Genomic DNA, 15,425 nt, shown 5'->3' with positions numbered 1-15,425 from the left:
GGCAACACTATATAAAGGGCAGGGAGTTAATCTGTTATTTGTATAGGCCAGATAAAAAAATATTACTCCCTCCAGAGCAAGGAGGGAGCAGGGGAGCATATGTGACTCTGGGAGTTACTCTTGGGGCAGTACAACTTATGCCCCACACTCTGCTCAGGTCTGTGTCTGAAGGCAAACTATAGTGTTTTATCACATGGCATAGAGAAAAACATGTCAAGTGGACTATTTTACTGTCCATCTCTTATACATCTAATCAAATATTTGTATATATGCACAACTGTAATTTGAGACGATAATAGAGAAGGTACAAAAATGTAAAAAGAATCTGGTCCAAAATTCATGAGCTCTGTGAAGATTAAAAAAAAACCTGCAGCCTTAAATTGCCAAGTGAGGATTTAATTGAAGAATATAAAATAAATGGTTTAGATAAGGTCAGCCCAAGGTACTATTTTCCAGAGAATGCAGAAAGAAAAGACATAAATGGAAATTAAAGGAAACAAAGTCAGAGTAGATATCAGAAGAAGGACCTTTCCGTGCACAGAATTATTACATGTGCAAAGCTGTCTCCCAGGAAAGTGTAAACAGGCAGGAATAATTCAAGAAACAATTAGACAAAATCCTCAGGGACTGGAGAATTTTTTTTTTAAAGAAGCTTTGACGTGCCAAATTGAATGAATTTTTTTTCATGTTCATTCTCAAAGTAGAAATGTATTTCTAGTTTTGATGCCTTATTAAAGAATGTCTCAATTTTGACAGCTTCTGCGTGGAGGACTGCTTGTGTTCTCTGCCATAAGCTGGATAGAAAAGAAAACTGCTGTATTAAAAGACTAAAATATTAATAGTTTTAGGTCCAACTGTCAACAGATTAAATGCCCATAATCACTGTTTAAAGCTGTTTAGTTTTCTGACCTTCATAACACAGAGAAGCCAGAGACAGGCAAAAAGTCTGGGAGTGTTCAGTTTCTGTGTTCTGTTTGGTCCTATTGTAGGGGAAATCTCTTGGATCCCCCATTTCATGGAGTTCAAGGGATCAGATCGAGTGTTCCAGTTCAGGCACAGAAACTAAATTACAAAAGGAGTCTGCTATCATGAGTCTCTCTGCCTGGGCTGGAGGCTCATTCCCAGCTGCAACGTAGACATACACTTATTTGTTGTTCAGCACCTTGCAAGTTAAAGCCCCACTTGCATGTGTAAATGTGGGGTAAATTCCATCTGTTCAGAGGGCTAGCATGAGGATTATGCACCACCGAAGTCCTATAGCATCTCTCAAGTTAATATCACTTAAGGGGGCCTCATGATCTTTTCTTTGACATAAGCGGTTCACACTGTTATGCTGGTCCTCTGAATAGGCGTGAATTTCACCTATTGACCAGCACTGTGTATTAAAATCACAAAAGTTTTTGTTGCAGCACCACTCACACCATAGGAAAGCTCATTTTTTGTTAACCTAAATGTATTACCCTTAAGCCATCTGTTGCTGGAAAACCTACATAACTGTGACGAGTTATACCGAGTACGCAAAATTGATTCACCAATGTCCTTCAAGAGCTGTCTGAATATACTGATGTGCCAACCACATTAAATCAAGTACTTAACCTTCATGCAGCATTAGTTTCCATACCTTGCTGTACTTTGTTAGCCTGTTTTAAATTCGAGATCTCAGGTAAAATCAGCTAGGACACTAAACTTTCCATCAAAACAGGAAATTCAGAACCTAAAGGGATTGAACTTCATGAAGTAATTTAAGTAAAATAAATACCCTTATGAACCTTGGAAATAATCAGATAAGAGCTTCACATTTCAAACTGATTAGAAATTCATTTTGTCAGTGAATTAATTTGTCCTTTTTCTCCAGTGCAAAAACAAAATCCAGAAAGGGTAATAACTGCCCTTGTTCCTGAACCCAATTTATTGATGCTGAGAGATAATCTAATGGTACAGATTATTTTATTAAAAATAATCAATCTAACCGCAACTAATCAAATGTACCTTGTTAAAATTAGACTTGTTCCCAGAATTTGATCTAAAAGAGAAGCTAAATAAGTAGCTACAACTTGGTTTCCAGCTGAGCACCATCAACCCAGTCTATGTTTTTGCACATGCAACTTGACCATATTTTTAGCTGCATCTGCAGTTATTATTACCTAAATCAGTACTTACACATCAAACTTCCTCATCTGAAGCCACGTGCATGCAAAAATAAGTCTACCTGCCATATATTTGCACTAATAATTCACTGCAGAGGCAAAAATGTACATGCATGCATCTGTGGGTGCACAATTTGCAAAAAGATGGCATTTTTGAAAACCTGGCCCCTGCATATTTTTAAATATTAGAAACTTTATTCATGGTAATATTACAGGAGGCAATTTTTCTCCTTTTCTGATTTTCTCAAATTTCTTTAAAATCTTGGATTATGGTCTTTTCAGATACCTTTGTTTAACCATTCTGTTCTATCCAGCTACTTCAGCCCCTTTGGTATAAGGAATCTGAGTTGCTAATTTCTAACCACCATCATCAACCGTGTTTCAACAGTGGAAACTTAATCCTCAAAAAACAGTGATGCTTTGTGGCATCCCAGGACAGAAGTGGCCCATTCTGTTACTGACATCATAAAACACAGTATTTCATGTATTTTCTTGAAGTGCCAATAACCAAAGGAAAAAATGTAAACTACTCCCAATTGTATACCCATAGAGATCAAACAATTCAGTTTTAAGACCCATGATTTCTGTTTGTGATAAGCGTTTTCATATTGTCTGGGTCCTTAATTCAAATAAATAAACTGTACATTTTACAACTGGGGTGGAGGTGTTTTGTTTCATATTTCTTTAAATCCTGGATAGAGATATCAGAAGTATTTATGAACATCAAATATGTATTTTCTAAGGGAGAAAATAAGCATGAAAGAAAAAGCAACATTAATGTAAGCTTTCTTCATAGGTCTGCCAAGTGAATCTAGTTTCAGGATTGCTAATGATCTCAGTGCAATAAGTCTATGATCTCTGTCTGGTTCTTAGGGGATCGATGTCCATATCACAATTGCCCAAAAGGAAACTCTCTAACTGGTAATATCAATTTAGAGATAAAGGGCATACTCCAGCTCCAATTAATTTTTATTATTTTGAATAAAGCCATTGGCTAAGAATGTAAGATTATTATTTTTTTTTTAGCATAAATGGAATTCTTTCATAGGTTCCTACAAGCATGTGGATCTTGAAGCACCAGTATAGAGTATTTGTTGGTTTTGTGCTCAGTTATTTTCCTTGCTATGAAAATAAATACTATGAAGTTTAGAATTGTGACAGGATTCTCACAGCTATTTAGTTGAAATGTGACTGCATTTTGAGCATCTTTGCTTTTTGCACAGGCACATTTACAGCAGTAGTAAAACACTGATTTTTTTTTGTTAGATTAGACATCTTTCAGTGAAAGGATATCTTCAGTGCTAGAAAAGAAACCACTGAAAGTTCCAACAATGACAGGGTTCTTTCCTCCTGCTTCTGGCACACGAGAGAGAGAGAGAATGAGAGAGTGTATGTGATTTCTTTTCTAGTATAGAAAAAAACTAATATTAATAGAGGGATTGCAAATTGGTTTAGTATGTTGCCTATCCAACAGAAGAGTCAACATCTGAGGTATTTCTAAAAGGTAAAAAATAAACAAATTAAATCCAAACAAACTTTCAGGCCTTACTAAAATACAACCTAATTGAGCAAGAAAAGGAATCCATGTTTTCCCTTTTGTAATCTACCTTTTAGCACAAATACACTTTCAGAAATTGGTATCTTAATTCTGAGAAGCACACAGTAGGTCAAATGAATTTGCTCTTTGCTCAAAACAACTCTTTAGTACCACTAGAGTGGAAAAATAAAGTTATTCTGTCACTGCATAGCACCTTTCAAGTCAGTCAGCTTTCTCTGTGCCCACTCTTTTCCTTTACCGGTGACCCTGTTTTCCAGACATTACCCATCTCTGATACTTCCTTCCAGGAGAACAAAGTTCACCTACTGGCTGAAGCTAGTAAGTATCCCAGTCACTAACTGGATCTTAACCCCAATTTGAGCTGTTGTTTATAAAAGTGAACTTTACTGGAAAATTACCGACACAAAAAGAAAAATATGAATAAATAAATACATGGAAAGAGATTAACCCAATTGAATACAAGAAAGATTCGCAAGACAGAATCAGGCCATTGTTGTCCACAGTCTAGTCCCCTTTCTCTGACAATGGTTAGCAACAAACACTTTGTAGAAAGATGTAAAACCCCAGCTATGGATTTTTTTTATTATAAGTAATAATATTCCTATAAAGAACGTTTCATCCCAACTACAAGCAGTTAGTGGTTGGTTTTCTGTCCAGAAGCATTGCTAGGAGGCAAAAAGCTCATGTTACAAACTACCCACATGGCAGAACAAAACATCTCTTTCTCTCTCTCTCTCTCTCAGCCCAAAGGCTGTCTGTCTTCTGCCTCAAGTAAATCTGCCTGTTAGCCAAAGCTCTTCCACATTAAAAGGGAACATGGATTCCCCCCCCCCCAAAGATTTAACAAGTCTGATCTTTCCAGAAAGCAAACTTCACTCATGAAGGGGAACTGGCTGCCTCAAGATATTGCTATGATGCTTCAGCACCATTTGCCTGTAGGTCACCAGTCTGACTCCAGTCCAGCTCAGCAGGGATTACAAGTTTTTCCCTTCTAATGGATGTTGGTGGCCCTATAGGAAATGAGTTTTTTGAGTTTCAGATCAAGCCCCCATGTCAGAAATGCACTCCCACACTGTGCACTAATTGACAGACTCAGGAGACAAGCCAAGAAATTCATGGGCCATGAAGACAGAACTACCTCTGTATCTCCTAGGGGAAATCCTCCGAGATAAGGCTGAGGCATGCTGGCATAGCAGTTTATGTGAGAAGCATGCCCCGCTGCTTCCTTGTAGATAAACAGAGAGCTTCACTCACTGGAGCTAAAGGCGCAATAAGACTGCATAATTTTTTTTTAACTTGACATTGACATACATAAGCAAATTTCTTTTAAATACGCAAATTACTTCACTAAATAATTATGATGTCACAAATGGAGCTGCACAAAACTTGGCAGCTATGAAAACCTAACAAATACTAATTATCCTAGACTGTATCATACATATTTATCTAAATTTTTTTGTCCTAATAATTAGAGGGCAACACAGTTTCAAGAAATTTAAATATTTACATAATTATAGAACAGCCTGACTAAAATAAAGTTTTTTAGTAGTATTAGTTATAGTAAATGAATTACACAAGAAGACTTGAAAGATTAACCAAATATTCTTGACAACCTAGCACTGCCTCCACATCTATCTCCATTGTTTGAAGTCAGAAATTTACCAGTGAGGCAGATGTCACTGCAACCATAGATTCGGTTTATTTGGCCTATATTTCCCACAATAGTGAAAGGCTTCAAGAACAAATAACAAACCAGTCTGACCTGATAATTTTTAAAAGGGGGAGAAGGCAATGTGCCTGATGACCAAACTTAGTGAATGATGAGAGGTAGGTTGGAAATTAAAGAATATAGAGAGTCATTTAAACCTTGGAGGACTGGGGCAGAACTTCAGATGATGCAAAAAAGAAGCTTACGAAATTGTATGGAGAGCATGAGGAGGGAAGGACAAGGGCTACAACAATAGATCATGCACAGTGTGTTTAAATGTATTTGTGTTGATTTTGTACAGAATGTAAATTCATAAGAAATAAATCTCATTGTTGATTCAATTCTTGTAAACATACTGCTAGGTCTTTTCCACCTCTAACTTTTATGGTTTGATTAAATGGAATCTCCAACACCATCCCTGCGTCAGTATGATTTTGGGCAAGTTACTCAGTTTTTCTGTGCCTCAACTTCTCCTCTGTAAATTGGAGATTAAAATATTTATTGGTCTCAAAGGAGTGCTGACAAGCACAATTAATTAACGTTAGTCCACCACTTTCCAGGCCTTAGAAAAAAAATGCTCTGGAAACACAAACAAATTCTTCTTCTTAGTATAGTCATAAATAGAGCTTGGGCACGTGTTTACTACTAATGCCTGATAAAAAGCCAAATGAAGGCAATGGAAAGACTTCCATTGAGCTAGTGGCCTTTGGATTAAGCCATTTGAAGTGATTTTATTTATAGTGTCTCCTTTTTCATTTGGCTGGACTTACTCTAAATTGTCTCTGTCTTATGTTGACTTGCCCTGCCGAGCAGATGAATGCTCTCTGGTGATGGCAGTGTCCATCAGCATACAGATTTCATGCTGCTAAATTTAACCAAGAGCCAATTTAGGGATTCAAACAAATGTATCTGCATTTTAAAGGTTCCAGGCATGAACTCACATTTTTCTTCACAGTTGCAAGAAAAAGTGCCAACGTGATTGTAAACCAAAATATTGTACCATTTAACACCAGAAACAAAGCGTGGTCCTTCGCTCCAACACCTGATACAGGGATCTCCAGAAGGAAAGAGACCAGGAAACTAATGTTTGTGTTACATGTATTAGGAAGGCAATGAAGTCACAGTCAGAGAGTTGTTTGTGTAATTATTTAAAAAACAGTAAAAACAGGGTACGTATTTCAATTCAGGATGCTCAGAGTCTAGTTTTCAAAAATGAAAATTCAGCATGTGGGATTAGATGTTTAATCTCATGCTGTATGTTAGACTTTAAATTTCACATATTCGGTGTTAACAATAACCCTTACATAAATTTACACTGAAACTTTTTAGACTCCAGTTCTGATTAAGGAAGAAAGGGTGGCCTGAGACCAGTAACCTGTTGAAGAGTCTGTATAGCTCAAAAGCTTGTCTCTCTCACCAACAGAAGTTGGTCCAGTAAAAGCTATCTTGCCCACCTTGTCTCATCAGCTTCCAAAAGCATTTAGGACTAAACAGGACTTTTAAGACACAACCCTGAGAAAGAGGAGGTGCATAGCTATACAAACCTAAAGAGAGCTTGGGGAGGGATGACAAGAGAGCAGACTCTGTCCTCAGGGTCCCAATACACTGGGGTACTATACAGTTTTTGATATCCTTTACGATATTTCCTCCATACTAAACATATTCTATGAGTTTTTCCAGATGAGAGAACGATTGTAAAATCTTTGAGGCAGGGATAGTCATTCCTATGAGTACAGTGGGACCCTGGTTTGTTTGAGGCCTCTAGTCACTAACACAATACACATTTATAATAAATAAATTGGAGCTGGGTCTATTTCCCAGTCTATAAATGGGGAAAATAGTTCTGTAATAGTCTTTCTGGGCTGTGATCGGGATTACTTAGTTAATTGGATACTCTCTGGAAATTATAAAGCACTAGATAAGTGCCAAATAATATTTTTATCCACAAGGAACATAAATTTCAATAGATCACCAAGAGCAAATGTTTTAAACATCCCCCTCTAAATATTTTTGGAAGCTTTTCAACCAGTGAACATTTTTGTTTGCTCACTGGCCCAAATTTTAGGTCTTAATTCAGTACGTGTAATTTCATTTCTCTCAATTCTTTCATTCTAGACAACCACATTTTTAGTTATGATAATGTGTTGGTTTAGACTAGTGCAAATGCACAACACACTGTGCAGACCTTTGCAAAACTGTGCCTTTACACCTAAAACGTTCATGCTTCCTCTTTGAATGGTTATTTAATTCACCAACAAGCTGGGGAGGTAATGGGTTTAGTGGAATAGATTTCAGTGATAGTGTTTTCCTTGCAAGAATGGCTGAAGTATCTATTTGCTGCCTAGATTTGAAAAGTCCATTCGAGACCTATTCAACACCACTCTGATTCTGGTTAACCGTCTGGTTGTCTGCCCTTTCAGATTGCCGCTTCACCTTTGTGAAAGCTGCTGTATTATTATTATTATTTATTATTACTGGGTCAAATACATCACTTCAGGGCTCTGACAGGTAAAGTACAACAGCCATGTTGTAAAGACACTGATTATTGTAAGTGCAAACAATTTCTCCAACTTTTTCTCAAAATTATAGGATCAAATTCCTGTAATTTTGAGATACTATTCTGGAGTTTTTGTTCCCTCAAAGCCCAGCTTTTTCAGAATTCCAGGTACTTCTGTGCTTTACTCTCATTCTGCTTATTGTCAACATCAAGTAATACAGGAGGCACTGTGATCACTTTGGATAAAGCATTAGATTCAAAATTACATATTACTCCAAATACCACACAGAACAAATGGGAAAGGGCTTAAGGGATAACCCACAAAAGTCATTAGGTTTTATCATCTGCTATTTTCTCACCACACTATACCTCAAATTGCAACTTAAGTAACATTTAAATCGTAAGGCTATTTTTTAAACAATGTGTTTCTATCAAAAGTCAATTTTTTCACAAGAGGAAAAAACACTAGGTTAAATGATATATTTTGAAAATAACAGTCAAGTTACAGTACACAAGAGTTTGCTTCTTGGAAATATGTAATTTCTTTAGTGATTCATCACTTCTGTAAAGCTAAAGAAAAAAAGGAGTAATACAAACAATACAAACCAAAATGAAGACTGACAGGCAATTCTGAGCTAAGTGATGTGGTAATAGTATAAGCTGTGATGATCTCAGTCAAACACTACAATTATATAAAACATTCACTAAGCAGGAATGAAATCTGAACATTTATTCTGTCTATCTAAATTATCAGCAAGTCTGTAGCACCCATCACCATGGTATCTAGGTGCTAAGTCGGCCCAGGTACAAATACAAAACTCACTTTGCAAACTTAAAACTGCCAATTTTGCAATGGTTTTGATGCTTGCTATATTCACAGGGCCAAATCTTGAGGTCTTTGTACAGCTTTTATTTAGGTGCAACTACACTGGCTGCAGTGGGAGTTTTGCCTGGATCAGGTTTGTAAAGACTCCACATTAGATTACATTACAATAATCCATTAACCATGCTTTTATGAAGATTTCGGTTTTTCCTCCAGCCCTGATGAATCCTTTGTCAAATCTAGGTTTACCTTTTCTCTGATAGTAATAGGTTTTTATCGCCAAAAGGGACTATTATGATAATAAGTTTGATCTCTTGCATAACATTGGCCCATATTGTGTTAATATGTGCTAGGCCAGACTTCACCCTGCCTGCTCTACATATAAATATTGTATGATTAGATATTAGAATTTGAAGACTTCTTTATGGCCCTGCCTAAGACAAGACAGTTGATTCATTCAGCTGATGCAATGGGAGAATGCAGGTTAGAAGCAATATATTGTGGCACAGAATGGTACAGAGAAAGACGCTTATATGATAAGATCTAAAATCTCAAAGGATAGATGCAACCCTTCAAAAATGAAAATACAAGATTCATAACAATACTTTAGGAAAGAAAAGAGTAGTATATATTTGGGAATAACTCCTGTGCCAGTGTATTAGAGCAAGAAAGATCACAGGGGACTTCTTTTCCAATATAAGCAACAGGGCAGAATCTTTTCACAACAGTCAATATATGGCTAGGAAAAGAGGACAGCTATTGCATCCACCTGTTTTCTCAGGGTGGCCAGGCTTATCTATTAGATGGCATGGCTATCTCTATCAGCCAGCAGGTTAGTATGCTGTGGTCAACAGCAAGCACTAACTGGCAAATGGTACAGATGGACTGTAAACCTCACACTATGGTGCCACTTTTGGAAGTAGATTTCTCTAGTCAGTAGATTCCAGTAACTGAAGACACAAAGCAGTATCTTTGCTCCCACTTACTGAGTGGGCTGGGACACGATTTAACTTACAGTAGTTAACCAACATGTGACTATAATGAAGATTGCAAGAAGCTTCTTATTGAGGAAGAACTTTCATTAATAAAGCTGTCTTTCATCAAAAGGCTTAATTAACATACACAACTCACCACTCCAGGAATAGGAGACTACAAAATATTAACATACCTTTGCTGATGAATGTAGGTCAAGAACATCACAGGACTGAACAGAATAATGAGAAAATACCCTGGGCGAACTCCATCACACCAGCTCTTGTGCTTATATGAGATCTAAGGCTGTTTAGTGACTCCAATCTACAGTATATCATTTTAAAACTGAATGTAGTGTTTGAGAATCATCACTTGCATTCAGTTTATCATTTTAAATATACAGCTTCATGTCTTAATCGTTAATGTACATCTTGTGATGTTCTGAGCACTTCCTCTGAGGTAGTCAGTGCCTTCAACTCCCATTGATATCAATGGGAATTGATGGTCCTCTGGACTTCACCGAATCTGGCCCAATAACTTCAGTAGCAGTTGAAAGCTCACTGTACCTTGCACAATTGGGCCCTTCGCCACAAACAATACACAGTTATTCCAGAAGAAGGATGCTACTTACTCTGTTCACTAGAACTTCTGCTTTTAGCTCAGTATTATACAAAATAAACTCAGCACTGTTCCCATATCTTGAAAAATAAAATATGAAACCCAGGAAGGTTTATATTGATAAGTCTCTGGGTCTAAAGAGACCAAGCTTGCTTGCTTGCCTTACACATAAGTGGTACCATTGAAATAATCTGAATACTCACATAAGCAAGGCTCTCAGGATTGGTTCCAAAATACATAATTCACCAAAACCAGAGCTTCCCATTTGCTTTGACTCAGTAACTAGGAATACATTAGATAGCTGAGTAATTGCTGCATTCAATGTTGCTTGTAAAGACATCAGTAGCAACAAGTGAAGGCATAAGCTAAGTACTTGCTACATTTATTTTCTAAGCTACATTCATATAAGGCAAAACCTAAGAAAGGAATATTTCTTCCATTGCGCAATTACTTAATTTAAATACATTTATAATTTTAACTAGCTATTATTTCTAATTATGAACTACCAATTCAACCAAGCTTCTCCTAAACTACGTGGAATGCATGCTCCCTTTCAGTACTCCCACTTGTGATGCCAAAAAATAAATGGTTTTAGCAAGGTAATGAAAACTGCATGGGATATTTGTTATCTCACTCGTTCCATTATTTCTTACTTATACAGAGATTTGTGTGTGTCTATGCAGTAAATGATTGTTCGCCCATTACGGTCAAGCACTTGTCTTATTACTCCACACTTTTGCTGTAAATCACAAATACTCTGTTTTTAAATCATTTCCATGTCTAATGACACTGTTTTGCTGGAATGAAAGGATTATTAGGGAATTAGAAAGCTAGTGTCAAACTATCAAAAAGGTTTACCATTATTATAAAAATGATTACCCTATTTGGTGTACAAGGTCAGAAGAAAGCACCCTACAAAATTCAATGGTTGACATTTTTCCTGCATGATAGTTTGTAAAAGATCAATGAGAACTCAGGGCTTACTTACAAGGCAGAGAAAGGGCTTTAGAGACACACAACTGTCTGAAAAAAAAAGTCTGTTGAATGTGAATTGTTTAGCATCATCCTCTCTCAAGAAGTGAGGAGGACTTTTCCAAAGCTTCTACAAGCTATATGATAAGACGTGCTGTCATCATGAAATAGACAGTGTCTATGACTTTCCCTAAGGATAATGTATACATTATAGCATGATTTCTACCCTGAATAACCACTCTCATATTGAACATTTCTTGGCCATCTTTCTACTTGAGAGAACAGACTGCCCAATATAATATCAAAACCTGGGGTTGTGTTATTTTTCTTATTTCTATTTCAGTAAATGTGTCTGAATAGTTCTGAACACAGCCTTGATTGAGGGCTCTAATTGAAAGAGGTTATCATTTCAGGTATGGATAGGACAGAGCACTTTTCAAGAGATTTTCTCACATTCTGGAGAAATAATTTTTCTGATAGTCTGTGAAGCCTCCTTCAGATGTGTACATGGAAATAAGAGTCATCCAAGATCCCCTAAGACTTTTAAGGACTGATTTTGCTGACAGTTATTAAAAATGTATCTACTTCAATGTATAAAACTATTGTATTTGTTCTCTACCCTTGAGTAATCTCTGTCATAGACCTAGAAACAGTAGAAATAAGAAACTCCCGGCATTAACACTAACATTTTCCAGACAGTCAGACAAACAAATGCTTAAGGGCATTATAAAGATATGGACACACATATTACTACATCTATAGTGATATCTATGTGTTAAACTGATATTATTACATCTTTCTGTCCCGGAATATCTGATGCTATTTTTATGTATACTAAAAATATTTTAGGTCATTTTATTTGTTATAGTGATTATAATTTTCTTCTTCCTTTGGGCCCTGTAGTGTTGGCAACTAAGGCTACTGGTTTTACAGCAGAAGGATACAAAATTTAATCTCAGTAAAACTGTCAAACTCTCTAACATGTTTGATTAGTTTATCTGCAGCAAACGAAACCTCTACAGAATACAGGATTGTGTGGTGTGGAATAAAGGTTTAATCAGCATTCATATGGAATGACCTATACAATTCACCTACAGCTTAACATCTTTGACCACCTCTCCTTGACTCTGTTCATTAATTCATCTCCTCCATGACTATTTCTGGTGTTTCAAACCATTGAGCAACTCCAAAGAACTGCTAGAGAAACATTTCCTTCTTCCCCTCAAACATGTGGAGTCCTCTCTCCTCTCCCCATCCCAAAAAAACATTGCACTGTCTGAAGCATGGGATGGATAATTCTCAGCCTTAGTGAAGTGATAGGTGTGTGGAGTAACATCATGACACCCTTCAAGGCTAGAAACTGGATGCAGTATGAGCTTCCCCTACATTCAGTCAGTTCCACTGAACATGCAATGCAGAGGTAAGATGGACAGATGCCATACTGCCACCTTCATTCCTCCCAGGTAGACCTCCTAAATTGATGGTGTTAACCATGAACAGTGCCTGAGCTCTTTGGGTCATTCTGTATCTGTCCCCTAAAAGTGTGCAAAGGAAGGAAGGCTCCTTGTGCATTCTCACCCACTTGCACACCTGCTCAGGGCCAATTATAATTTGTATTCCAGAGGGGAGATTTGTTAGCGAATTGGTCAGTACACAAGAAATAGGATACCACTGTGCTCTTACAAAGACTTAAAAAGCTCACCTGTACATGAAAAATCATCCACACGGATGTATCCTGGGACACAGTCACAACGATATGATCCAGGCAGGTTAACACACACTGTATTGGCATGACAATAATGCATCTTAGCAGCGCACTCATCAATATCTGAGGGGGGAAAAGAACCAGCACAAACACAGTCAATTGCACACAGTTAAATGCTCACAATGACTCAATTCTGAAATAAGAGAAGAGAAATTCCAATTACAAGCCCCAGAAGAACCTCAAAAAAAGTCTTAAACTCTAATATTAATCTACTAGCATAAATTTATTAGCAAAATCTTTCTTAAGGTGGATTTAAGGCTGCTGAAACACAATAATGTCTCTGTACTGTACACTTCCAAACTCCAAAGTTAAATGCTGGAAAACCAGGAAATACTGAATTAATGTCCTCCCCCATAATTTTCTTAGACGATGTTAGCATTACAACAAAAATAATCACAAACTAAAAGAAATCAGGAGATGAATAGTTCAGGTACTGCTTCCCAAACAATACACCCAGACAACTTTAATTCTGCCCCCATAAAGAGGCTAGAATATGAAGACGCAGTAGCTCCACATACAATGATACTTTGTGTATCAGTCAGGAGCAGCGCTGGACAGATATGAAATAGCAGTGTTTGTTATGCAGCAAAAAGGTGCTCTGATTTTGCAAGTTCATAATTTGCACAAGCTGTAACAGCTACCAAGGGGTCCTTCCAGGAGCCTAGGATCACTATAGCACAACCGCACTTCAGGTCATGTCTCCATTCCCTTGACACAGCCCTACGCTGTGGACTACAAGAAGGTAGGTAGAACTGGGCCAGTTACTTCAGCTCTGTGCCACTGAAGAATCCTCCTATACAACTAGGAATCTCACATGGCCACTTAAACCAGCTTTTTATCTGCTTTGCGTCATCCCAGTGGGACAAAGCAGATTTAGCAGGGCCCAGGACCTGGCCCTGCAACCCTGTTTGTTATTAGTGGATCACAGTATCTCTTGCAAGGCCACAACTCAAAACAATTTTTGTTGCCTGAGAAGGGGGACTAAAACTGCCATTAACTAAATATTGTAGAGCTCACTTAGAGGCAATCTTTTCCCCCAAAATATAAGCTACTTCTACTTTAGGACTGAACAGCTTTTTTTTCTGATTGGGACTGATTTTTCTCTCACTAACACCAGTTTTCTATGAAGCAACTCTATTGACTTCAGAAGATTTACTCTTGATTTATCTATGTCACTGTAAGTGAAAGGAGACTCAGACCCATTTTTTCTTATTACATTCTCCTTACAAGTTATTTTATTGAATGTCCATGCCCAAGAAACTGAATTGACAGCAGCACTGGAGACTGAAGTCTCTTTTTATCTCCACTGTATAGGTACAGATCAGACAGCAGCACTGCATGCTTCCCCAGAGCCCTCCTACCACATGCCACAGCTCTGGTCTGCAGGAACCTGTAAGGGTGAAAAAGCAGTTCTGTTTCCATGCTGATACAGTCCCTAGGCTTTGTGCTGTGAGTTGCAACAAACATGGCAATTGTGCTCATGGTTTCTATGCTATTGGACAGCTGTCCACGAGGAACTAGACTGGGACCACTAACTAAATCATTTGGCCACCAAACAGCTGTTAGTTGGTACTGATTTTTTATCACTACCAACCTGGGCTGAATTTGAAATGATGGCCTGGAAGCAAAGGACTTCACATCCCCTTACAAACACCTTGAGCTAGCCAGCTATCCTCATTCTTCTTGTTTCTAGTGCTGAGCCTCTTGATAAAATGTATAAAAATGTCTAAAGCAGCAGGATACAAAAGGCAAATGCCAAGAAAAATCCCCCCACGTCTACTTATCACACCAGTGCATGCTAGGGCCACCTGAGACCTACACCGGGGACTTGCCACCTTTTTTTTTAAACAGGCTTTTGGCTCCTAGCTTTGAGGGATTTTGCTCTTACATGTCTACTGGCATAAGAGGGAAGAGAAAGATGCCTGAAAAAACACAAGAACATCAAAACAGAAACCAATTCACCTGAAAATTACCCCCATACTTGTCTTTACCTTCATTAAGGAAGTCTTTGAACAATGACCCAAAAAAATAAAAATGGGGGTATTGGAAAATGTTGATGGAGAAATTAATTGTCATTTTGATTCACTATAAGAAAAATACTAACAATCCCCCCCAAGAAATAAATAAATTAGGCTGCTTCCAAGTTACCAGTGGTTAAAAGGAAATTTACAACCCCAAGAAAAATATCTATGTGGCACATTGAGCCTATTAAAACTCATAAAGGAGACTAAGAACTTCAAAAGTCGATTTGATTACTAGTTTGCAGCAGCAGTCCTTATGTTCAGGTAGTGAAAAGACTACGTCTGAGTCTGGGCCTGGGCGTGGGAAAAGAGGTGTAATGAGTGAGACGAAGCCCTCTCCCCTC

General features: G+C 37.6%; 1 protein-coding gene across 6 annotated transcripts in view; it reads right to left on the bottom strand.

Annotated features, from left to right (window-relative positions):
• NELL1 (neural EGFL like 1) overlaps positions 1–15,425 on the bottom strand; it is a 436,046-nt gene that overhangs the window by 216,145 nt on the left and 204,476 nt on the right. For 5 of the 6 annotated variants that reach the window (XM_045015869.1, XM_045015871.1, XM_045015872.1 and 2 more), the window contains one exon: positions 12,998–13,123. The exons of the other annotated variant lie outside the window; for it this stretch is intronic. In XM_045015869.1, coding sequence (XP_044871804.1) covers positions 12,998–13,123 — 126 coding nt within the window. The remainder of the gene's footprint in view (positions 1–12,997; positions 13,124–15,425) is intronic. 6 annotated transcript variants of the gene reach the window in all.

The sequence above is a fragment of the Mauremys mutica genome, chromosome 4, assembly GCF_020497125.1.
Source record: "Mauremys mutica isolate MM-2020 ecotype Southern chromosome 4, ASM2049712v1, whole genome shotgun sequence".
Lineage (NCBI taxonomy): Eukaryota > Metazoa > Chordata > Testudines > Geoemydidae > Mauremys > Mauremys mutica.
This window is presented reverse-complemented; position numbering and strand designations above follow the sequence as displayed.